At 36.7% G+C, this 27298-nt stretch overlaps 1 protein-coding gene across 7 annotated transcripts in view; it reads right to left on the bottom strand.

Annotated features, from left to right (window-relative positions):
• Nucleotides 1-27298, bottom strand: part of MAP4K3 (mitogen-activated protein kinase kinase kinase kinase 3) — a 64398-nt gene that overhangs the window by 17893 nt on the left and 19207 nt on the right. For 2 of the 7 annotated variants that reach the window (XM_083379256.1, XM_083379257.1), the window contains exons 7-19: nucleotides 26911-26953; nucleotides 26288-26360; nucleotides 19826-19957; nucleotides 18252-18314; nucleotides 18085-18166; nucleotides 17026-17136; nucleotides 15191-15263; nucleotides 13402-13460; nucleotides 10007-10069; nucleotides 4548-4606; nucleotides 3731-3769; nucleotides 3435-3491; nucleotides 771-813 (exon numbers count right to left, since the gene is read on the bottom strand). In XM_083379256.1, coding sequence (XP_083235382.1) covers nucleotides 771-813; nucleotides 3435-3491; nucleotides 3731-3769; nucleotides 4548-4606; nucleotides 10007-10069; nucleotides 13402-13460; nucleotides 15191-15263; nucleotides 17026-17136; nucleotides 18085-18166; nucleotides 18252-18314; nucleotides 19826-19957; nucleotides 26288-26360; nucleotides 26911-26953 — 897 coding nt within the window. The remainder of the gene's footprint in view (nucleotides 1-770; nucleotides 814-3434; nucleotides 3492-3730; nucleotides 3770-4547; nucleotides 4607-10006; nucleotides 10070-13401; nucleotides 13461-15190; nucleotides 15264-17025; nucleotides 17137-18084; nucleotides 18167-18251; nucleotides 18315-19825; nucleotides 19958-26287; nucleotides 26361-26910; nucleotides 26954-27298) is intronic. The other 5 variants (XM_083379258.1, XM_083379260.1, XM_083379261.1 and 2 more) reach the window with 3 other exon arrangements.

Raw genomic sequence — 27298 nt, 5'->3', positions numbered from 1 at the left:
CTTTGTAACTGTAATGAGAACAGTAAGTTTTGTTCTTTTGTTAATGGTATAATTTAGTAAAATTACTGAGTTGATAATTAGAGAATAAACAACACTTTGTTTTAGCCTTATATCCAATTCTAGTCTATGTTGAATTCAAATATGACAAACCATAGATTCCTTATTATAGGAATTTACATCCCTCCTGCCCTCAGTGAGGCTATCTTAGTTCCTTAAATCAAACTCCCACATTGGATATCAAGGAAAACCTATAAATAGTCTGGGAAGAAAGAAAAGGATGCAAAGAATTTCTTCCGGGTCCAGTAATCCACAACTCAAAAATATTTCAGGATTATTACAATCGGCTTAGCCAATGTATTTTGGCTGGAAGAGTCCAGGAGACAAGACTTTTCTGCTATAGCTCCCACCCTCTGGAATATTGTGCTCCTCAAGGTGAGATCTGCCCCCACCCACTAGGCCTTCCACAAAGGCCTGAAAAACTTGGCTCTGTTGATTGGCTTGAAGCCCCAATGGGGGCATCCCACTCTGGAGGTGGTTAGTATATTAAGAAGAACCCATCTCCACCACATTTATGCATTGGTTCCTTTCTTATCTAGTTTTTTTGGTAACTTTTAATGCTTTTTAAACGTTTTAACATTCTAATTGTTTTATATTGCTGTTTTGTGATGTTGTAAGTCACCCAGAGTCACTCCACAATGAAATGGGTGGCCTATAAATTTAATAAATAAGAATAATATTCTCTTCTGGTAGGAAGTGAGACCCCTTCTTACCTTTGGTGGCAAAGGAGGTGGCACCTTTGCTTTCATGGTTGAACTGTGAGAAGAAAACTAAGTATTAATTACCAAAAGTAAGAATTCAGTATTTTATAACTAATCTAAACATTGCCATGTATTCCAAAAGCTGTGGTTCACTTTATTATAACCTGCAAATCTCCAAAGATTTGAGAACAACTTAGCATCCATTTGTTTGTGCAGAATTCTACAGACTCATGTATTTTACATATAAATAAAAATAATAATCCCCCTCATCCCCATCCACAATTGAAAAAGCAATGACAATTATAAATAAGGTTCAGAAACAAGAAATGCTTTGAATGGGACAGCCCACATGCTACGTGCAGCTTCCAAGAATCCTGAAACTAGCTGATTATGTGATATCAAGTCAATGTTGACCTTTAATAATCAAATACCAATTCTCCAGGACACCAGGATACTATTGAAATCTGGCAGTAAAGTAGCAGAATTTCAACTGTGGAATTTTTCATGCTTTTCCCCAAATGTCACTCTCCAATTTCATTCTTAAAATTCTTCCCAAATCTCAAAAGCAACCTTAAATTGGCCAGAAAAATGCTGCTGTTTTTTGGGGTGGGTGGGAGGGGCGAACTAACAATACGAATGGGAACAGTTTGGAGCTCCCATTGTCACTATTAAGGGAGGATATTTTGCCCTAATCCTTTCAGGCAGAGTTACAGCCACAACTCTTCAAGCAATGCCCATTTGTGGGTTACATTGGCCAAAATGAACTAGTTTGCCACATCCAGATTTTTCTCCAAATTGAGATTTTTCAGAATAATATTTTAAAGAAAATATGCTTCTCCTCCTGCATAGCATCTATTTATTAAGGAAAGTACCTTTCAAATTACACCACAGGTAACCATAAGTGCACTTCCTGGATATTTTCAACTTAGGAGCTGCCATCTCATGTATCAAATCATGACTAATCAATTATCTGAAGGAAATAAGGGCTGCAGATGTGGCAGACTACAAACTCACTATCCATAACCAGCAAAGGACAGTCACATTAAAGTATAAATAAGGAAACTCAAGAAGAGTAATCAACATTTATGCTAATTAATTTAACAACGCTTTTCTAAAGTTATATAATTTCTTCTAAAAACAAAAGGACAAATAGTTATATGCTAAATAAAATCAGGCTTTTAAATAATATGTTCAAATTACATAGCATGTTATTTGGAAAAGATTCCTAGTTTTTGATTTCATCTTCTAAAATACATAACATTTTATCTATCTTAGGTGCATACATATAAATATATACCTAGAGCAGGGGTAGGCAACCTCGGCTCTTTTATGACTCATGGACTTCAACTCCCAGAATTCCTGAGTCAGCTGTTGACTCAGGAATTCTGGGAGTTGAAGTCCATGAGTCATAAAAGAGCCGAGGTTGCCTACCCCTGACCTAGAGGGATACTTCCAAACAGGCTCATGTCTCTATTCAAGGAAAGCCTGGAATTAGAGCATCAGACAACAAGAGAAAGCACCTTTATTTATTAAGGGTTTGGATTTAAAGTAAAAATTTGACTCCCTACATAGAGTTGAGGAATCATATTTTGTCTCATTGACATTTTATTCTCATAAAAATATGCCTATTAAAGTGGTACGTTTAGAACACTTGGGAACAAAACAGAAGAAGACACTGTCAAAATCATAATACATAAATGAGGTTTATTTTACTGATATACTGCTCAAGGCAACAACTAATAAATAGCTGTAAGATCTTCAGGCTTTTTATGTGAATCCTTATGTGAATCTTTGACCAGAAAATGATCAGAATTAAAATTCTCTATTGAATTGACACATTTTGGTGAAAACTGTGGTGAGAAACATACAAACTTTGTACCATGGGAATGGAAGTCATTACCATTCAGGGCCTTCTGACAGCTGATCCTGTTTTTAACGAGGTGGCAAGCATTCCATATTTGTATAAAAATGGCCTCTGGTGTGAAATATTATTTTTCTTCACTGTGCCCCCAGGGAATATGCAATTCTAACTATTTTTTGGAGACTCTAAAGAAAAGCTTGAGAAAGCCTTTCACAGCTTGAAGGATGGCAGATATGTAGCTCAAACACATTTGGAAGTTAGCTGGTTGAAGGTGCTAATTTAACCTTTAGTATCAATTTCTAGTAAGGGACGCGGTGGCTCAGTGGGTTAGGACGCTGAGCTTGTTGATCAGAAGATCGGCAGTTTGGCGGGTCAAATCCCGAGTGCTTCTGCCAACCTAGCAGTTCGAAAGCACGTAAAAATGCAAGTAGAAAAATAGGGACCATTACAGTGGGAAGGTGACAGCGTTCCGTGCGCCTTTGGCATCTAGTCATGCCAGCCACATGACCACGGAGACGTCCTCGGACAAGCGCTGGCTCTTCGGTTTTGAAACGGAGATGAGCACCGGCCCCTAGAGTCGGAAACGACTAGCACGCATGTGCGGGGGAACCTTGACCTTTACCTTTATCAATTTCTAAATCATGGGAAATCAGCAAAGGGACACCAGGCAGTGCACCTCGATTAGCTTTGCTTGCTTTCTAGAATCTTCCAGAAGAAGAAGACCCACTAACATAATATTCTACATGAACAGCAATAATGAAAGCAGTATTTTTCTAAATTCTGAACAATAAATGTTTCAAATTAATGTAACTTACTGTTTGGAATCATCACTGTCCACTTCATTGTCATCTTCTAGATGTGCTACATGTCCCCTGAGGAATTAAACAGATAGTACAGCTAAACAGAATAGTCAGATATCAATGTATACTTTGTAATCCTATTTGTTTGAAAGAATAAATCAAGGCTGCAACTCAGACAAGCAAAGAACCTCTACAAACATTGGACAAGAATATAGCTCATAAGCACTAGACAAAAGTAGGAGACACATGCATACCTCTTTGCATATGAGAAAGGACTTTGCAATCAAGAAGAAAAGAAATTTAACAATTACCGCTGATGTAGTTCTTCTTCAACTGATTTTAGAAGGCTCCTTTAAAAATAGAAGTAAAATTCAAGGACGACACATTTAGCGAAGCACATAAAATCAGACATATATTAAAGCCATGCAATAAGTTATATAAAGTATTAGAGATAATATATGAAAACTGAATTGCAATCTGAGGCAAATGATTTTTCAGCTAATTACAGATTTTTATTAAAGTATATTCAATCGTATATTTGTGAGCTAATTACTGTACCTGATAACCAACTCCATGTGGCCAGGAGGAGTATAGCTTATGTTTATATATAGTTATAATTATCTTTATTTTTATTTTTTTTTAAAAGTAACATATAGTATGCACGTATGTACAGAAAGGTACATTTTAGCACACAGATGCGTACAAGGAAGCTAAATTTCTATATGGAAAAGGAAAAATTCCTTAGCCACATATATAAGCACAACAAATAGATGTATTAGAGAAGACCCATTGGACATGCAAACTTTAGATAATAGTGGTTGTAGTTCCAATCACTCTGGAGGATGAAGTTTGGGAGAAAAGCTAATGGTTTTAAAGTATCTACTGAATTCACTTAAATTTCATTGGTGTCATTTTATAAATGTTACATTCTTGAAGACGTAAATCAATTAATATTAGCTTTATTTCTTTAAAATGACTGATTCTGTTTTTTATTTTATTGGTATTAAATTTATTCTGTTTTATATTTGGCATTTTTGTTTTTATAACTGCCTTCACTGTTGGAATAAACAAACAACATTAAATACAAAATAAATCACTACATTAACATCATTTCTAAATTGTACTCACTTATTTGCACCCAAGAAGTAACTGCCTTGAGGACCATGACCATATTCTAGCTGCAAATCCTATGGAGAGAAAACAATAATTTCAAAAACAACCAGGCCATGTTATCTTGTGGCCTTTCCTTTTTCTGAATTACAACATAGGCTTTGCTACTGTTTCTTTTTATATTCAACTCAAATAATTACTGTCCACCCTTTCTACAGGAAAACTGCATTGTTATGTGAAATGTTTGCAACAACAAGACATGCAATTCCAGTGTGGCCTGGTGCCCTATTTTGTTTTTGATGATTTCTTCTTTCTATCCCATTATTGCTTAGAGCAGTTTCTCCACTTCAGACTGAGAAACACCAGTTTAGAGGGATTTCCAATCGCTAGAAACAAACATCATAGAAGTGCAGAAATTAAAGCAAGGATTATATGTCATCAAGTTGACTTCTAGCAACTATATGTTCTCCATGAAGTAACTAATTAAAAATATGAAGATACTATGATCAGCTCACACTGCCCAGCTCTTTTGTTTTGAATAATTCCATTGAAACACCCACATCTTTTTCTATAGGAACCATGAACACCTTTGTCATAGAAAGCAATAGCTTTATCATATCCCTGCATTTTCTTTCTGAAAAATGAATACTGTTGCACTTAGTTTTGCATGGTATGTACTACCCACCTTGGGAAGCATTCCCAAGCAAATGTAGACTATTAGCCATCAGAGAAATAGGATATGTGAAATTGTAATATTTGAGTATATTATTATGGATTTTTTTTCTTTTTCTCCTTCCCCTGGCCTAGTATTTTCTTATATTTAAACACAAGCCTCAGATGGTGCAAAATATAGTAGTTTTGACTTTTTTTTCTTTGCAATTTTTGGATGTTATTGGTTATAGACCATAATATACATTGATTGAATGGTTACTGTTATGCTCAGCCCAAATATAATTTGTGGCATATAGTTCCTTTTATTTCACCAGTTAACAAAAACGCGAAATGGTGAGTGCTTTCTCTGTCTTTGAAAGCCCAAATTTTTTGTGTAAAAGAAAAAAAAAGAACACACCATAGTTTTGGAAAACACCAAACAATAGATATATAGGTTATATTAGCTAAATTAGAAGATTAGGATAGAATATTTGTCTTGCCTTTAAACACCTCCCCTACTCTTGTATACCAGCGGTCTCCAACTTTTCTGGCTCTGCAGAGGGGGGGGGGAGGAGGTGATTTCATGCACATCTGAGCTGCTTTCACAAATGCAGCTGTGCACACACTCAAACACCACTTCTATGGCCCGGTTCCAAATGGGCTGCGGCCTGGGGGTTGGGGATTCTTGTTATATACTATTACTATATGTCCAATCCAGATTGATACCTCACAGACTGCATCAAAAGATTCATCGTCAGTAAACACCTGCTGAATAAAGCAGTCCTATCTTACTACATCAGATTTCATTGATTTTTTGGTCTGTTCCACTTTAACGAGTCTTAACTTCTTTACGGTTTAAAGGAAAACATTTGAACTTTAAATTTATAACATGTTGGAATAGGCCCATTAAACCACTGTGTTCACTTGCCACCAAGCAACCATTGCTCTTATGCTCAGCCAGAATGAACAAGTTATTAACAAGTTCTCAGATAATACTAAGCAGTAACTAAGCACTTCATATCTAAGGGAATAATACTAAGTGAATAATACTATATTATCATCTGACAGTTCTGCCAAAATATGTTGCAAATGTCTATATTAAGGTATTTACAATAAAAGTTTGCACACACTAAAGAATTTAGAGGTTTTATTTTGTATCATAGAAATTAAGGGTTGGAAAATTCAACTTTTTACTCTTAAACTAAAGATGATGAAGAAAGTCACAATATGGTCTTAAGTATACATTTATTGTACTTTAGAATGTCAGGAATTACTTTGAAGTACTAAATGTCATTGATAGAGAACCAAAAGAACTGTGGAATGCTTAACAAAGTCATTAAGTATGAATGTGAAAAGAGACTGCTAAAGATCAAGAACCAAAAATAAATTGGATGACAGAATGAACTTAGAAAGAAGACAAGCTAAAACCAAATAAATAAATAAATACAGAAACATAAAAAGTTTCAAAGAACTATTAGAAGACACAAAAAACAGCATCATTTACAATATCTGTAAAGACATTGAAGATGGAAAGAGACATGGAAAAACAATTAATAGGATTCAGTTGATACATAAAAAATAAATAATAAAAATCTCTTTATTTATAATCAGGAGCTTCCAATCTCAAATTAATACACTATTGTCAATAGTAGACAATAACTGATTCAAGAACATCATAGAAAGATGGAAGAAGAATACTAAAATCTTGTACAGTTAAGATGTCAATATCTAAATAACAGGGGTGTCAAACTGCTGGCCTACAGGCTGGATGCATCATTTATTTATTTTTTATTTTATTTTAATCCCATTTATATCCCGCCCTTCTCCGAAGGCTCAGGGCGGCTGACAAGCTTAGCAGTAGCCTTCATTCTATGTATATGCCTGCTTATTAGGGCTTTCACACACACACACACACACACCCAGAGGCATTATTACAAAGTCAGCTTATTGCCCCCAACAATCTGGGTCCTCATTTTACCTACCTCGGAAGGATGGAAGGCTGAGTCAACCTTGAGCCTGGTGGGACTCGAACCTGCACTAATGGCAGGCAGCTGGTGTTACTTAAGGAGGCATTAGCCCACTGCTCCACCAAGGCTCCACCAAGGATCATAGCAAAACCGCACCCACTCCATTGTCAGCAATGGCAAAAAAGTTGCGATACGTCGCAACATGTCATGTGATGTTGCAAGTTTGACACCTCTGCCTTAGAACAGGGGTGTCAAACTCAATTTCATTGAGGGCCGCATCAGCATTGCGGTTGCCCTCGGGGGGCCGGGTGGGTATGGCCAGGGTGGGCGTGGCCTACTGGGTGGGCGTGGCTAGAGTGCGTATGGTCTGAGTGGGCGTGGCCAATTCTACATCGTTCACATCAAGGGTGCCTATGGGGGCCTGGGCAGGAGCGGGACAGATCTGAGGGTCTCTGGCAGAAGGAGGGTCTCTGGGCCAGGGCCAAGGCAGTGGGGGCCGTTCCCTCACTGTTTCCAGGTTGGCTTCGTGGGCCGCATGAAACCACTTTGCGGGCCGGATCTGGCCCCCGGGCCTTGTGTTTGACACGTCTGCCTTAGAAGATCTTCTAGCACAGGGGTCCCCCACCTATGGGCCGTGGTCCACTAGTGGGCCAAGAGGGATTTGCAACCAGGCTTTGTAAATGGCTGGTGAAGGTGCATGCATCCTCACTTGCATGAGCAGTGGGCAAGAAGATGAGCTCCATTTGACTGAACGGTAGGCGCCATGCATGCTGCTCGTGCAAATAAAGCTGCGTGCACGCACTTGCCATCTGCATGTGCAAAACTATCCCCCCCCGATCCGCAAAGCTGGAAACGTTGGGAAACTCTATTCTAACACTAAAACATGAAGTTAGATCAACATTCTGCTCATTATTAGGTTGGAAGACTTCAGGAATTGATGGAATATTCAGAGAACTATAGCAAGCAACAGAAGAAGAATCAGTAAAGGATCTAACCGAACTATGCCAGAAAATGTGAAAAACAGCATAGTGGTCAGTAGATTGGAAGAGATCAATCTATGTTCCAGTAGCAAAAGAACCAAATTTTTAAAAGTGCGCAAATACTGTACAATCTCCTGAATGTTACATGCTAGCAAAATAATGCTTAGGGTCATCCAATACAGATTTAAGCCCTATATAAAAAATGAATGCCAGATAGTCAAACTTAGAAAAGGAGGAGGAACAGAAGACACTATTGCTGATGCATGCTGGATAATTTAGAAAGCCAAAGAATGCTAAGAAGAAGTCACTATGTGGTTCATTGACGAAAGGAAGGCCTTTGACAAGGTTGATTATGTCGAACTGTGGAACCCACATTATGGATAGAACATGGCAAAACAGATTGGGAAGGAGTATGACAAGGCTTTGTACTCTCCCCTTATTTATTCAATTTATATGCTGAATATATATGCTGAATATATATTAATTAAGACTGGATTGGAATAAGATGAGAGTGGTTTTTAAAGTAGAGAAAGAAACATCAATAACATGTTCTAGGCTGGTGACTACTACTCTGATATCTGAAATAGCATTGGCAAGCTCTAGTAATAAAAGCTAAGAAGCATAATGAAAAAAATGGGTCAAATATTACATATAAAAAAGACCAAATTGATGACAATAGGTAGACAACAAGCCTTAGAACTGACAATGAAAATATCAAAATGATGGATATTTTTTTTAGCATATGGCATATCATACATGGACTAACAATATTGCCTTTTAGAATCAACCATCATCAATAAAGGAAAACCTGAGAAATTTTAACACTTGACAGAACAATCATGAAGTCCTAGAAAAAAAATGTCATGAGGTTGGACTTGGAAGTAGTAGGATAGAATATTGATGCATTTGAACTTTGATATTGGAAAAATTGAGAGAAGATATGTAATTTCTCATATTTTCTGCACGTCATGAAGCTGAAACATTATATACACGTCATGTTCTAGAATTCCTTTTTTATTTATTTATAACATTTGCCACTCATCTTGTGTTTTATAACATAAAAACATTAAAAACATAAAGAACATTAAAATCATCAGTTATAAAATAACACAGGAGATAAAATCATTAACACAAAATGGCAAAGGAAGGAGCCTGACACACACACGGGGGTGTGTGTGGAATTAGATTTTAATTAGTCAACCACCTCCAGTGTGAAGCTCCCCCATTGGGTCTCCAAACCATCTGTCAGAGGCTCTTATGAAACATCAGGAGGGTGGGAGCCAATCTTACCTCAGAGGGTAGGATATTCCGGAGGGCAGGAGCCATGGCAGAGAAGGCTCTTCTCCTGGATCCTTCCAGCCGAAATTCCTTTGTGGATGGGATCTTATCTAACTATTTACCACTTAGTTATTTAAATGCTTTTTTTGTTGTTGTTGAATCATGTCTGATTCTCAGAGACTGCCTAGACAAGTCCCTGGAGTTTTCTTGGCAAGATTTTTTAGAAGTGATTTGACATTGCCTCCCTCCTAGGGCTGACAGAAAGTGACTATCCTACGGTCACACATCAGGCTTTGTGCCTAAGGCAGAACTAGAACTCATCTTCTCCTGGTTTCCACTCTGTCTTAATCACTACACCAAACTGACTCTCATTTAAATGCTAATACATAATTTCTTATTATTGCAAATTGGTTTATCTTAATATGTGAGATTATACAGCCCATTATATAAAATTAATATGAAAATGTATAATTTTATTGTTTAACTGTTCAATGAATTTGACTGCAAATGGTGAAAGCAGCACAAGAACTGGGCAAAATATTTCATTTTTAAAAACAACAGACACATACACTGACAAAAGAAAAGCAATAGATGAAAATACCAGATTAGATCTTGCAGTGTAGTATATTTCTTCTGAACTGTCCAAAAAATCGTTACTGTCAGGCTGTTTATCAGATAAAGACCAGAAACTCAAGTTAATTACTTCTAGACTAAAAGAAATCCAAGTAAAAAAGGGATATTTTGCGTAATAGCTGACTTACTATTTAGTAGAGTTTTTAGAAGTCTACACAAATAACAGTTGGGTAAGTGTAATATCAAAAGTGTAGTCATAGCTTAAAACAAATGTAGCAGATGAAAAGGATGTCATTTCATTTTTAACTCTTCCCTCCCTCTGTTCTTCCTTCCTTCCCCTCCCTTCCCCAAATTAAAAAATAGAAGTTCACTGAATAAAGCAGATGTGATTCCTGACATTTGATTATCCAAATATGTATGACTTCAAAAAGCTACTGAATGAGAATAAGAAAACCCTTTAAGACCAAGCTTGAAGCTAGAGTTTCTTGGGAGTTTAAAATTCAAGTAAAATAAAAATATTAAAGTTGGCAAATGGCCAACTACTGAATTAATACTCTAGTTGAATTCTATAAGTATAAACATGTGTTCTTTATTGGAAGTTGATTCCATATACTCTATCTGAAGTTAAGTTCTGCCCCAAATAACTTCTATTTAAATTGGAGGGTTATCATAAGTGTGTTGACAACTTGGTAGACTGTTAATATCTAATCTTCCTTTCAAACGGAGAATGGATCACGTAAAAATCATATCTATTTTTTTAAGAACTATACCTTTAATTATAGGAGCAGAAAAAATGGCTTATTTTCCTTAAGCAGTATTTTCCCCTAATACAGAGAGAAACTATCAAATACTATAAATAGTTATAAAAAGTAAAATAATTTCCATTTAGGTTCAATACTACTTCTGAATGTTGCAGGCTAGTCTTCAGACCCAGAAATTGTTGGCGGTATTCAATTTTATTTATAATCAGTTTATTATTATAACTGGGCTGTAAACTATAAAGATGCACAGGAGAGCTGTTTTATGACTTAAATATTGACAAAAGTGAAATTGTAGATAACTCAGAATAGCTTCATGGCGCTCTCAAAATAATAGCAAAATCTATGCCAAGATTGTGACCATTGTCACGCTTACTAAAAGCAAGAAATATATATTGGTTTGGAAAAATACAATAAGTAGTGTACTTCAATGTTTGTTTTAACTGACTCTTTTTGGATTGCTCCAAAAGTATCAGCTTTCACATTCCTGAAGAGAATAAAAATTAATGGAGATTCTAATTCAGAAAACAAACTATTTGACATAAATTGCTTGGAAAATAATAATGAAATGCTGAAATGTAAAAACAATGCCAATCTAATGCCAATCAAATGAAGGCTGTAGAAAGGAAAGTAAATTAATTGATAAACTGAGCTAAGAGCTGCTAATACAATGAAGATACTTTGTATGAAATAATATGAAATGTATACTGTATAAAGTGATTGCCCAGTAAATTCTTTTGAAATTAGGTAAATTTTGGTTTCTAGGTGCACATGAGTACATTCCAAGTGTACAATCCAGTTTAAAAACTGTCTGTATACCTATACTCATAGCAATAATTATATGTACAGGAACATTGCATTATAAAATAGGACTCCTGACAGATATTGCTTATCAGAGACTAAACAAAATATTAGCAGAAGCAAGGTGAGAGATGAAGAAATGTGTCTAAGATGAGAATTATTTCTCAATGAATTTTAATTTAAAATCAGTAAAGCTGCATGAAAAAAAAATATCTAGGAAGAATATAAACAAGTCCAGAAGGGACAGTACTGGTGGATGAATTCCAGCCATTCTCTTCAATCCTCACTTCCTCTATCCTGGAATGGATGGGAATTATCTTATTCTGCCCATCCTCAGCTGGCAGCAATTTGCAATTTAAATAAGAAAATGTGCTAAGATTTCTCTCTCCACATGCTATTATCCTCCTTGCAATCATGTACCAAAACCTTTGAAAGGCTGCAGGGTTGCTTGATCACATATGATGTACATTGTACTAAATCATGTGGACCATCTGGCAATTTAGGCAACATCCTATCACTGTTAAGACTGTGAACAAAAATGAAAAAAATTAAACTAGAAACTAATTGTTAAAGAATGAAGATATTGCTAGCTTTATTTTTTCTCTCTGTTTGCATAATATTCAATTAGCAAATGGAAATTTAGTAAATTAAACATAGCAATTTACTAGCTTTTCTTTTAATACATAATGACCTATAAAGCCCTAAATGGCATGGGCCCAGATTATCTGAGGGAGTACCTGCTGCCAGCGTCAATTTTCCATCGTCCTGTGCGCTCCCACAGGGAGGGCCTCCTCAGGGTACCGCCGGTCAAGGATTGCCGACAAGCGATCCCCAGGGGGAGGGCGTTCTCTGTGGGCGCGCCTGCCCTATGGAATCAACTGCCAACGGAACTCCGGACTGCCCCTGACCTTTGTTCATTTTGCCGGGACCTAAAAACCTGGCTGTTTGAGCTATCTGGTCTGGACTGAGGGGTTTTCATGTTTTTAAATTGTGATTTTAATTTTTTGGGGCTAGACTTAATTTAATTTTAATTTTATATTGTATTGTTTTTAAATTTTGCCTTGTAAACCGCCCTGAGTCCTTTGGGAGTAGGGCGGTATATAAACTGAATTAATAAATAAATAATAAATAATACATCACAGTATATATATAATAACCAAAGATCCTGATAACTCAGGTGGAGATGAAGGACTAGATGAATTCAGTGCTTCACAAAAAGCTGTTTTAGCCTGAATCAGCCTCATTTTAGCAATGTATTAAGGTAAAATGTGCTCCAAAGAAAATAAAAAATAAATTGACACAAGCTAAAATAAGAGATATCTGTCTTCTGATGCAAGACATCTTTTGTCCTGAGAGATAATTACAAAGGGTAATTTTAAAAGGAATGATATAGAGATAATTGAATATGAGATGCTGATTTAAGTTAGTGTAGCAACTCCTCATAGCTGATTTCCTTCCTTCCTTCTTTCCTTCCTCCCTCCCTCCTCTTTACTAACTCAAAGCCTTATTTGTGAACAGAATATTTATATTATGTTCTAGCAGTCGATAGATGCTAATAAATAATTTTAGACAATAATTATGATAATGGCAGCTCATTTTTACTGTATCCTATACTAAAGCAATTGAAAGAAGTGGAGACAAGAATGGGAAAGCTGAGGAAATTGCTCTTTTGAGTGGCGATATTTATAGCCACTGCTGATTAAATTTTAAAATTCTCAAACTATAAATTCCTTCAGATAATTCCTTAATAATTGAGTTCTTATACAAATATATCCTATAGTGAACAAAGTACATAGTTCATAGATCTGCACTTTCACCATTCACATATTTTAGAGAAGAAATCTAATATGGTTGTGTTACTTACGAACTCATGATGTGGCTCTGTCTCCTTTCGTAAAGGAGGATCAAATTTTACTTGACCAACTATTAAAAAGAATAAGTAATAAGAAATGATTATATTCTCCGATTGATTTTTCAAATAATTGCATTATTATTCTTGGAAGCATGAAGAAATACAGAAAAAAACAAACAAGAACAAAAACAACAGAACCCAGATAAGCTCTCTTGGCTATAAATAATAACATAAACAATTCAAAGCTATAACGATAAATAATGAAGGCTGGTTGAAAAAAACAGTGAAATTCACATCCTTTCTTCATTATATAAACAAATAAAAGTATCTCCTTAGTTATCTCACCTAAGAAGGTGTTGGTGGAAAGAACCCATAGCCATAACTCTCAATAGGGAAGCAAGGTTTAATATACTTAAAAAGGTAAAGGTAAAGGTTCCCCCGCACATGCGTGCTAGTCGTTTCCGACTCTAGGGGCCGGTGCTCATCTCCGTTTCAAAGCCGAAGAGCCAGCGCTTGTCCGAGGACGTCTCCGTGGTCATGTGGCCGGCATGACTGGACGCCAAAGGCGCACGGAACGCTGTTACCTTCCCACCGTAGTGGTCCCTATTTTTCTACTTGCATTTTTACGTGCTTTCGAACTGCTAGGTGGGCAGAAGCTGGGACGAGTAACAGGCGCTCACTCTGTTACATGGCACTCGGGATTCGACCCGCCAAACTGCCGACCTTCTGATCGACAAGCTCAGCGTCCTAACCCACTGAGCCACCGCGTCCCTGTTAATATACTTACTAGGGAGTAAACCACACAATTGAGCAGTACTTACTTCAGAATAATAAACATGTATCTTATTATGTTGTAAAGATAGTCTTAGATGTTTGAAATATCACTAAACCTATTTTTCTGCCCCCTCTTTCTTGTTCAGTGCAATGTTCTGTGGGAATGACCTTGGGAGACAAGTGGAAAAACTACAGACCAGGTAACATTCAGACAAGTAGCACCTAAGTCTACAGAAGGAATGTATATTCCAAGAAACCATAAGGTTTCTTGGACTATAAAGGTGAGTGGGGATATACTTTCAGACTTGGAAGATTCTGTTACTGTGTAATTACAATAAAGTAAGAACTAGTATTTCTGGGTGTGCTTCTTTTCTGGACTACCTCACAAGGCTGGCACTCACTGTTTGCACTTCAATATTAAACCAATATCTTGTTTCCACGAAAGTGAGACCTACCCACCCCAAATAAGCCCAAGTTTTGGGGTGAGACACATGGCTAAAAATCAAGCTAGGGCAAGGGTGGGGGTGTGGAGCTGCCCTTCACGGTCCGCACCCATTGCAGCCAGGCTTCCCATGAATTGACACCTGCCTCGCCGGCCCACTTCTTCTGTGGCACCCCCAGCCTGCATTTCGCCAGCCGAGAACTGAGCTATGGATTGAATCTGTAGCTTGGTTGTCGGCTGCAGAAGCCTTTCCGGAAGTGAAATGCAGGCCAAGGGGAGCTTGCGTGTGTCAATCCGGAGCTCCATTCTCAGCTGCAGAGGCATTTCCTTCAGCCGCAGAAGTGGCCTGGCTGGGCGGGGCTGTCAGTTCCGCAGCTGCAAGGTGAGACCGTTGAAAAGACACCCTCCGAAAATAATAATAGGCAAATAATAATAACAACACCAACAACACCGGGTCTTATTTTTGGGGAAACACAGTAAGAAATTGAGCTAGGATGCCTAATCAAAAAGAAATGGCGAATATCCAACATGAACTAGATATGAGTAGTTTATTCAGGTAGGTTTACAATCTGTGACTCTACTTACAGTTTATTTCAGAGCGTGTTTTTTCTTCTCTCACATTTCTACTTGTTGAGTGAATTCTATGAGGTACAAGAGGCTGGGAAAAATATTGTATTAAATATTCATTAAAATGAATAAAATTTCCCCCACTTTAAAAATCACAGTACAAGAAATTTTTGTGATCCATTGAAACTCAAATTTAAAATCAGTTTCAAACAATGACATTTCCTGGGAAGGAAGAAAAATAATTTTGATTTTCAGATTAAGACAATTGCTCCAAAATTTACATTAATTCCCCGAGAAAATTCACACTTGATTTAAAAATTCTGCTACCTAATATAACAAACATTTATCCACTGGGATGTATTTGGCAAAGTCATGATTCTTATACATGGATGAAATCCTACTTGCAATTCAAAGAAGGCCTTAGGCAAGACTTTTCAAGGGGAAAAGGGGGAAATGTTATCTTTAGATTTTGAAAGAACTAACCTTTATTAGGAAAGCATCTCTTCCACTGTTGTTTCTAATCAGAACTTCCTTGACAAGCTAATTAAATTAACTGCATGAAAAAATTAAAACAAGCGGTTGGGCAGCAAGGGTTCTCTTCCTCTCTTCACAACTATCTGTTCATTCTTTTCTAGTTATTGTTCCTTTAAATAGGTTCATTCTAAATTAGTGAAAAATTACAAGTAAATGCTATTTTGGACATTAAGTTACAGAATCAAAGATAATTTTTAAAAGTAATTTTTAATTGATACTTCCCAAATTTAAAAATTGAAGGTAATAATAAAAATAAATTTGCCCCTGCATATACATCTTGCACAAGAGGCAGTAGTTTTAACTGTTCTAAGAGTGATGCTTCATTGATGCACCCTTGCATTACATTTGGTAATAAGCAGTATTAATTCACCTCAATATATCCATAGCTATTGAAGCTATTGACTGAACTTTTGTTATCCTGTGGAGATTTGTCCTAGATTATTTTTATTTTTAAAAAAAGCTAAAACTAACATAAATTTACACTGTGTATATCAGGAGTTTTAGCCAGGATGTTTTAAGTCAACACTTGCCCAAAACCTGGGCAAATACTATAAAAAAACCTATAAATACTATGCTGGATTAGAACACTTCTGATATTCTCATAGCTATTGCATTTCTGTGTAGTTCCACAGAACCTACTGGATCTTTGTGATAAGGACAAAAGAGACTATCCTAATTATTATGTTTGTTTTTGAAGATTTTCTTGAATTCAGCATTATAAAACACAGATTAAGGAAGCATAGCATTCTTTCAAATAAAACCTTTTTTTCCTAATAGGAATTCAGTTTCATTATTAATTTTACATTTATGAACAGATTCTCCACTAAAGAAGAATGCATAGCATCAAACAAAAACATGCACATATTTTTAAAATGGCCTGCTTGACTAAGGATGATGGGGCTATAGTCCAATCTACATAGACTGTGCTAGCTTAAAAAGTTATGTTAAATATCACGTGGATGTAAGTATGAGGACAGGAAATCAGGTGTCCTTTAGATATATTGTATTATAATCCCCACTACTGGCAATGCAAGTTGAGACATACAGGTTTATAGCCTAAATCATTAGAAATACCGTATGCTTTCTAATGGGGTGCGGGTTATTATTTTATTATTTTTATTATTTCTTTTATATTGTGTTTTATTTCCTGTAAGCTGCCTTGAGTCACTGTGAGCGAGTAGACAGCAATATAATGTACTGAACAATACTAGCCTACTTTGCGTGCCTGCTGTAAAATAATATGTTTTAAGTACTTATATCAGATTGGTTATATATCCAAATGTTTAACTATCAAAGCTATATTGAAATGATATTCTTACCTCAGGATCATCATCATCAAAATCATGATAGGTGGAATGATCAGGATTATTCATTTTATCCAATAGTTCAATAGCAAGAGTCCGGCTTAAAGGCTGGGTAATAAAAGGGTGCTTAAAATACAAAATGCAATAGGTAAGTATATGAAAGATAGTTGCATGATAATTGGAATGTTTTAATTTTATTTATGCATTAAATTTATATGCTGCCCCTCTCATTGTTGAGCTACTCTGGGTGGCTTACAACATCATACAAACATAAAAACATTAAACAAAAACTAACCTTAACCCTTAATATGAATACACTTCTCAAAACATTCTGGATGAATTTCTTAATAGCCAACAGAGATATTTCAAAAATTTTCCATGCTTTGCAAGATAAGCCAGCAATGCTACCCCATTTTTCCATTTCTTTAAATCATGGGGAGGATAAGACTAAAATACCTAACCATATGGTACTCCCAGGAAAACTATTAAATAATTGGCAGGGGAGACTATACAAACTCTGTAAGAAAAAGGATGGCACTATCCAAAGTGAGGAGTAGTTGTAGTCAAACCAAGTTCAAATGATAGCAACCATGACTCCCTAGCCCAGGGGTCGGCAACCTCGGCTCTTTTATGACTCGTGGACTTCAACTCCCAGAATTCCTGAGCCAGCATAGCTGGCTCAGGAATTCTGGGAGTTGAAGTCCACGAGTCATAAAAGAGCCGAGGTTGCCGACCCCTGCCCTAGCCTATAGATCCTGTTTTTTAATGCCCGGTTGGTTACTGGTTGAACATGTATCATTCAGGACCAGGCATGTATCACAGAGAGCTGATTTTGGACAAAGGGATTCTGCTGGTATATCACCCATTGCACTGCCTAGCAGTATCTGAACTGACCTAAAACCTAACAAGGAAAATCCATCCAACTAACAAAGAAAATAAGCAGCCCCAACTAACGTATCTAATTAGATGTTGAATTTTTCCAGCACCTCCTATTGACAGCTTTATTCACACAACAAAAAGTGGATAGAAATAATTTTAAAACAGTTTGGAAAAGGATAGAAAAGTCATTTATACCTGTAATAGTTTTTCAGCTGTAGGCCTTTTTTTAGGATTCTTTGTAAGTGCCATTTTGACAAAATGATGAAAACTATTTGACCTTTAAGACAAAATTATAGTCTTTACAAAGATAGTTAATATTCAAAGTAACTAATACAATGCAACTATATTGCAGTAATGTTTACCATTTCATTTTGTCCTTTAGTTTGGGAGGCTGAAAGTTGCTTTTTGACATTAAAAACAGTGCTCTGAAAAAGAAGGAAGAAAAGTGGTTACTTCTACAAAATTCCTGTCACTAGCTGACTTGCATGCAGAGAAGTAACATCATGTTTGCCTTTAGCAAGAAAAAGATAATTCTCAATGGACCACTGTATCTTCAGAAGAGAAAAAAAATACTTTCAGCAAAAACTAAGCCAGCAGTCAATCTTTCTCTTAAGAAAGAAATTTGAAAAAGCTTTGATAAATTAGGATAGTTAGGCTTCCTTGAAACTTTATGACTGGGTTTGCATGCAGTATTATTTCTTTTCATTTCATGAATTTGTAAGATTGGTGATCACAATTTGCAACTCTGGATGGAGCATAATATTAACATAAAAAAGCAATCAAATTGTAAATAAGTATAAATAAAATCTTGTATAACACTGAACATCTTATAAAAAGCAACATGTAACTGAGGGTAGGTGCAGCAAACTCTCATTTCTCACAACAGAAGAGACTCATCTACCATCTTGGCCCAATAAATGTGAAAACTCTGGCCTTTACAAATCTACAAAAGGCTAGCAGGGTCACACAAATCTTAGCAGGGAGCTCATTCCAAAGAGCAGGAACAGAATAAACTCATATTCAAATTATTATTGGATGATGCTTCAAAGGAAGAACTTGGAATAATCTCACCTGTACAATCTTGTGGGATAGGTAGAAATTAATAGGACATAAGTGGTCCCATAAATAATCTGGTCTGGTACCAGCACCTATAAAGCACCTACTTTGTAAGTGATTATCAGCATTTGAATTATACACAGAACTTTTAGGAGCCAATGCAGTTTGCTGTTACATGGGCATATTGAGGTGCAACAATTGCTATTAATGCCACTGTAATCTGGACCAGCTGCTGCTTTTGGATGTTCTTAAAGGGCAACCCTATGTAGACTGCACTGTAGAAAATGAATCAGGAGGTTAAGACCTGAGAGACCATGTGCAGGGTTTCCCAATCCAAAAATATATTTTCACATGTTTATCCAGCTGCTCTGATAGGACTAGTGCAACTCATAGTCTAGTACAGATTATCTAATCCAGTATTCCCCAATCTTTCTAGTTTGGTGGCCCGGCACAGGGGGGGGGAGGGGGCCAAACATTTCAACCCATTTCTAGTTTTTAATAGAATAAAAATAGCCAGAAATCACACAACTGAAATTTGTGGATTTCATTTTAAATTTTGGCGATGTTATGTTAATGTTAGGTTAAAAAGCTGGAGGTTGTCCTTAATATATTCCATATTCTGGTATTAAATATTCAAATACTTTATTACAACCAATACAGATAAACTACCTTTTTAAATTGTCTCTTATCGGTTATATGTTAGGTATTTGAATTCATATCCCTGCCTCTTCATTTGGTGTTTCTTTCTAGCAGTCTTATTTGTAAGATCTTAAGCAAAATTTGGTTGTATGAGAAATATAGTCAATAAAAGTACTATTTTCAATCTCTAGAACACACATTCCAGTCACAAAGTTATTAGAGCTTATTATTACCTACTAACCTCATGGGATGCAAATCAAACATTGGAGGCTGAAGTTCTGCTAGTTCTATAGCAGTAATCCCAACAGCCCAAAGGTCACAAAGTTGATTATATCCACCTTTCCTTTCAACAGCAGCAACCTCAGGAGCCATCCTAAAAAACAGAAAAATGGCTTGCAAAATGCACTTAATTCCTAGATTTCAAGGGATCATTCTATCCAAACATTTTTCAATCTATTTGAGAGGTAGTTAAGAGTAATGACTGACAAAGAGGCTAAGATATTTATTTATTTATTTTTATTTATTTATTTTATTGGATTTGTATACCGCCCTATTCCCATAGGACTCATATATTTCTTCTATCTCCATGAATCCCAAATCTAGCTGCCCATGCTCCTCTCCATCTTAGAAGAAAGCTTTTCCTTTGTTATATAATTCTTGTTAAAGGTATAAGACTAGACCAGACAAATTCTTGATACTGATGATGTGATAGCACTTCACAATTACTGTTAATGGTATGAATCTATTTTCCTTCTGAGTAACAGATATCCTCAGCTTTGCTCAACATACTGTAGGCATCCATATAACTGTAGGCATCCATGTAAGGATATTATCACAAACAAGTCAGTTAACAACATAGGCAAAAGACATTCTGAACCTCTACAACACAAGTGTAGAGCCTTGGTGGAGCCTTACAAGAGCCTTGGTGGAGCAGTGGGCTAATGCCTCCTTAAGTAACACCAGCTGCCTGCAATTAGTGCAAGTTCGCATCCCACCAGGCTCAAGGTTGACTCAGCCTTCCATCCTTCCGAGGTAGGTAAAATGAGGACCCAGATTGTTGGGGGCAATAAGCTGACTTTGTAATAATGCCGCTTGGGGTGTGTGTGAAAGCCCTAATAAGCAGGCATATACATAGAATGAAGGCTACTGCTAAGCTTGTAAGCCGCCCTGAGTCTTCGGAGAAGGGCGGGATATAAATGGAATTAAAAAAAAAAAAAGGGGGGGGGGGAAATGAACTTGAATTTTAGTATTAGATCCAGGATATCTGTGGAAACTTCTCTTATACCCAGGATGCTTCTAGTACTTTGACTTGTAAAATATTATTATAATTGTAAACAAAATTTAAAAAGAAAGTGGTCAGTTGCAAAGAAAAAGCATTAGTCTCAAGAATTATATTCTTTCCAATAATGTTCTAGGGCTCTCCCTTGTCTGTCTGTCTCTCTGTCACTCTCTATATATGTATGTATATAATAATAATAATAATAATAATAATAATAATAATAATAATAATAATAATAATAATAATAATAATAATAATAATAAGTAGTAGTAGTAGTTGGAAGGGACCTTGGAGTTCATCTAGTCCAACCCCCTGCTCAGGCAGGAAACCCTATACCATTTTGGACAAATGGCTGTCCAGTCTCTTCTTAAAAACTTCCAGTGTTGGAGCATTCACAGGTTCTGGAGGCAGGTTGCTCCACTGGTTAATTGTTCTAACTGTCAGGAAGTTTCTCCTTAGTTCTAGGTTGCTTCTCTTCTTGATTAGTTTCCATCCATTGCTTCTTGTCCTGCCTTCAGGCGCTTTGGAGAATAGCTTGACTACCTCTTTTTTATGGCAGCCCCTGAGATATTGAAACACTGCTATCATGTCCCCCCTCGTCCTTCTCTTCATTAAACTAGACATACCCAATTCCAGCAACTGTTCCTTATATGTTTTAGCCTCCAGTTCCCTAATCATCTTTGTTGCTCTTCTCTGTACTCTTTCTAGAGTCTCAACATGTTTTTTACATCATGGTGACCAAAACTGGATGTAGTATTCCAAGTGTGGCCTTATCAAGGCATTGTAAAGTGGTATTAACACTTCATGTGATCTTGATTCTATCCCTCTGTTAATGCAGCCTAGCACTTTGTTGGCTTTTTTGGCAGTTGCAGCACACTGCTGGCTCATATTTAAGTGATTGTCCACTAGGACTCTGAGATCCCTCTCACAGTTACTACTATTGAGCAAGGTACCCCCTATACTATACCTACACACACACACACACACACACACACACACACACACACAGGCAAATAAGAAAAAAGACCCATGTTTGGGTCGATACAGGGTATTCAAAAAAACACTTAAGACTTATCTCTTCCAAGACACACACACACACACACACACACACACACATAGAGGGCTTTTTTTCCCATAGAACGCTCAGAACAGCATTCCAGCACCTCTTTTTGGAAAAAAAGAAAAAAGAAAAAGAAAAAGCTGAAGGAAACTGTTCCGGAGAGCCAAATTCTCCTCAGGCAGCCAGATTGCATTGCAGCGACAGGCCTTCAGATGGCTCAAATCAAAGGAAATGCGATCGTACGGGCTAATTCAAAAGTGGGAGGGTAAGAAGGGCCGAGTATGAACAGGTAGTCTAGCAACCTGCTTAAACAGTCTCTGTAACTTTCAGCTCCTGGTGCCTTGCCTTTTTTAAGCTGAGAAGTTGAAAAAAATGCTAAATAGAAGGCAATAGAGTGCTATCAGGGAAAATGTATATAGCCAGCAGATGTTTAGGGAACCTTTATTTTTCATACACTGTTCAAATTTTGTTTTAATGATATGGTGATACACAATCAAATGTAGTAAATCTTTTTTTTTTAATCCCAAAGCAACTGTTCGTTAAATACAGTATAACAAAATTTTGGATGATGGAATTATTTTTTATCCAAGGATAACCAATGATAACAGCTCTTAAATCTGTTATTTTGTTTTATTTTTGCACAAAAAATTGTATAATTTGCACTTGCATTCATTTACATTTAGAATATATTGTTAAAATGTATTGGTGTTGAAATAATTAGTGCACACATATACCTAAAACCACTTTATTGCATTTGGCAATTGTACTAAAAAAGTATATCATTGTCAACCAATATAATTCATTTAATTTGAAATCAAGTAAAAATTGATTTAAATTATTTTATTAAAACAAATTAATGGCAATTCTTTTATCAATAAGAAGTTGCCTCAAACAAAATGAAATTTAAATACATTGTGCATTGTGAATGCTTTCTATTGCATTCCTTAAATACCATACTTATTCTATCTTATCCCAAGAGACCTTGAGTATTTTTATGGTTATCAATGTAACAGGAAGATAAGGAAGAATGCTTTGGAAGCATAAGAACGTAATTGCGTTTCTAAATGTCCTATGGTCATGCAAAGGAATAGTGCATTACAGAGGAATCTGATTTGTGATGTGTGCCATGTGTTCAAGTAATGTAGCTTGAAAAATAATGGCAGTTGCATATATACATATGGCATGGTGGTTTCTTCAGTGAACAAATTATGAAGCCCACCACACCTCATAGAACTACAACATGCTACTGAGGTGTTCATCTGGACATTATATAGTATGAATAATATTTACCTTAGAACATTAGCATACTTGAACAAAACAACTGGAGTCATTTGAGATTTTGTAGGCTCTTTAACTCAAGCTATCAGCCTTCATACCAGGACATGACTCAGTTAATTTACAATCCTTTTTGCACAGAAAAATAAAACCATATACAGTTGCAAGAAAAAGTATGTGAACCCTTTGGGATTACGTGGAGTTTTGCATGAATTGGCCATAAAATGCGCTCTAAACGTCATGTAAGTCACAACAATAGAAAAACACAGTCTGCTTAAAGTAATACTACACAAACATTAGCTGTTGTCATGTTTTAATTGAACACAAGATGGAAACATTCACAGTGCAGGGTGGAAAAAGTATGTGAACCCCTAGCCTAATGACTTCTCCAAGAGCTAATTGGAGCCAGGAGTGAGCCAACCTTGACTCCAACCAGTGTGATGATATTGGATGTGTTGCTGACAGCTGTCCTGCCCTTGAAAAACACACACCTGTTTTGGGTTTACTGGTCTCAAGAAGCACTGTCTGATGTGAACCATGCCTCACAGAAAACAGCTCTCAGAAGACCTACGATCAAGAATTGTTGACTTTCATGAAGGTGGAAAGGGTTACAAAAGTATCTCCAAAAGCCTTGATGTTCATGTGTCCACGCTAAGACAGACTGTCTACAAATGGAGAAAGTTTAGCACTGTTGCTACTCTCCCTAGGTGTGGTCGTCCTGTAAAAATGACTGCAAGAGCATAGCGCATAATGCTTAATGAGGTAAAGAAGAATCCTAGAGTGTCAGCTAAAGACCTACAGAAATCTCTGGCACATGCTAACATTTTTGTTGACACATCTACAATAAGGAAAACATTAAACAAGAATGGAGGACATGGGAGGACACCACGGAGGAAGCCATTGCTGTCCAAAAAAAATATTGCAGCACATTTGAAGTTTGCAAAAGAGCACCTGGATGTTCCACAGCACTACGGGCAAAATATACTGTGGACAGATGAAACCAAAATTGAGTTGTTTGGGAAAAACACACAACACTATGTGTGGAGAAAAAAAGGCACAGCACACCAACATCAAAACCTCATCCCCACTGTAAAACATGGCGGAGGGAGCATCATGGTTTGGGGCTGCTTTGCTGCCTCAGGGCCTGGACGGATTGTTGTCACTGATGGGAAAATGAATTCCAGAGTTTATCAGGACATTTTGCAGGAAAACGTACGACCATCTGTCTGCCAACTGAAGCTCCGCAGAGGATGGGTGATGCAACAGGACAATGACCCAAAGCATACAAGTAATTCAACAAAACAATGGCTTCAACAGAACAGAATACGCCTCCTGGAGTGGCCCAGTCAGAGTCCTGACCTCAACCCGATTGAAATGCTGTGGCATGACCTTAAGAGAGCGATTCACACCAGACATCCCAAGAATATTGCTATACTGAAACAGTTTTGTGAAGAGGAGTGGTCCAAAATTACTCCAGATCGTTGTGCAGGTCTGATCTGCAACTACAGGAAACGTTTGGTTGAGGTTATTACTGCCAAAGGAGGGTCAACCAGTTATTAAGTCCAAAGAGCGCATTTTATGGCCAATTCATGCAAAACTCCACGTAATCCCAAAGGGTTCACATACTTTTTCTTGCAACTGTATACAATAGATGAAAGATCCTTTGCAATGCAAAAAATGGACGTCTCTAGATCAGGCATGTCAAACTGTTGGCCCGCAGCCCAGATGCGTCACAACAAAACTGCGCCCACCCTATTGCCAGCAATGGGGAAAAAGTGTGACACATCATGCGATGTCACATGATGTCGCGAGTTTGACATGCCTGCTCTAGATAGTTGAATAAATATATTCTAGACCAGGCCTGTACATGCAGCCTACCAAGCACCTTTGGACAGAGCACAGACTTTTTTAAAAAAAAAGTAATAAAATCACCGCCACTGCCCTGAAAGTCTTGTTGCCTAGTGCCTCCATGGCTTACCATGACCACGAACTCCAACACTGTAGATGATCCTCTAGTCACCAAATCATTGATTAGCCCACCAGCATTCCTTTGCAGACCACAAAGATTTTTAATTTATCAGTGTGGGCCTTTCCCTTCTACAAGTTGCACAGACCTCTTCTAGATTTTCCTCTTGCCTTTCCGAGTTAACTCCTTGGTCTGTCATTGAGCAAGAATTGACTTTGTAGGGAAGCATATTATCATTTGATATATATTTAACATATGTTCTACCTTTATTTACCAATTATATAATATTTGTATGCAATCCACATGGCGAGGTTTGGGGCAACTTACAAAAGAAAAAAATATATTTTTAAAATCATAAAATTAAAACATAAAAGCAGGGCTTTTTTCTCATAGAATGCTCAGAATGGCGTTCCAGCACCTTTTTTTGCACCAAAAAAAAAGCTTTTGCACAAGCTATGCTACTCCCTCTATTGGCTTTCAAAAGCCAATAGAAATTGCTGCTGAGCACACCAAAAGACCTAGCCGGCAAATGTTGCACTGGCAAGTTGTCTGCAGCGAAGGTGAGTTGGCAGGAACTCTGCATCCCTCCCTGCTGCCCAACTACACCATCTCAACTAGGTAAGTAAGAGAGGACAAGGAGTGAGAGGTGGGTTCTGCAGAGTCAACTGCATACATACATACATACATACATACATACATACATACACACACACACACACACACACACACACACACACACACAGGAACTCACACGTCATACAACCCACCTTGCCTACCCTACAAGGTTCCATCCAAAAAAGGTGCTGTGTGTGTTTGTCCACGCGATAACTGGCTGCAGCTAAGTGCTTTATATATTGGCCAACCTGCCCTCCACCAAAAACAGGATAGATAATGAATATCCTGGGCCAGTAGAGATAGTGACAAGGAGTAACCCTCCAAATTTGCTTCAACAAATTGGTAATTTGCTACTGTCCAATTTTTAACAATGTAGCATTTATAATTGGCAATCATTTTATTAACTATAGGCCTCCCTTAGCAGTCATTTTCTTTGACAGGTTCTTAAAATATTAAATTATCATTCATTAAGAAATGGCAGGGGTTCCCTGGAATAAAAATAAATTACCAGTATGGAGTTCCAATGAAAGATTTCCTTTTTGCGATAGTAGCTGTTATTTGTGCTGCTACTCCAAAATCGGCTATAAAAGAATATAGAACATAATAAGTACACATATTTATAATAAACAGAATATTTAGAATGAAAGCCTTTGTAAAGATTTTATTTAAATAGCGAAAACAACTTTTAAAACTTTTATAACGCTATTTTCATGTTTCTGTTTCAGCATCATTATCTTCCACAACGTGCAAGTATTTTTTTTATTAAAGATTGGTTGCGTCAGTCTCACATCAGCTCATACTGTAATGATAGAAGTCCCTCTTTCATTAGATCTTATTTACAATAACTATATTAGGTAATTTATTGTCATTTTAGGTAATTGCATACCTGAATAATGAAATCCAATCTGAAATACAGCTGTGACTCAAAACTGCCAATTGAAGTTCTCATAACAAACTATCTTGACAGGAGTCTTAAGGTATATTAAATGTCAGCATGCGTAAAACTGAATATATAAATAAATATATTTATTTATATATTTATATATAAATATACAATATATTTATTTATATAAATTTATATAAATATATTTATATAAATATATTTATATATATAAATAAAAAAGTACTTACCCAACTTCACATGGCCATTATCAGTTAAAAGAATATTTGCTCCCTTAGGGAAAAATGGTAAAAGACATCTTTTTAGATTTTTTTTAATATTTATATTAGTACAGGTATCAGGTACAAACTTACACTATAAACTGTGTAAATCTGCAAAATATGTTAGAAATGGATTTTCATTGCAATACTAAACTTGTGTGGACAATAGGCAAGACATCTCAAGACAAGTAAACTGTATCAGTCAAACTGCCTATCAATATATCAGACAAACAAGAACAAATATTGAAAAATGACAGTATCACCCCATAACTCAGTACAAGCTGCCCAGACCTTGTTAGGGAAGAACAGGTAGGTTGATATACTTGCAGTATACTGCAGATAAAATAACTCATCTTCA

Source organism: Vipera ursinii (genome assembly GCF_947247035.1).
Source record: "Vipera ursinii genome assembly, chromosome: 1".
In the NCBI taxonomy this organism is placed as follows: domain Eukaryota; kingdom Metazoa; phylum Chordata; class Lepidosauria; order Squamata; family Viperidae; genus Vipera; species Vipera ursinii.
This window is presented reverse-complemented; position numbering and strand designations above follow the sequence as displayed.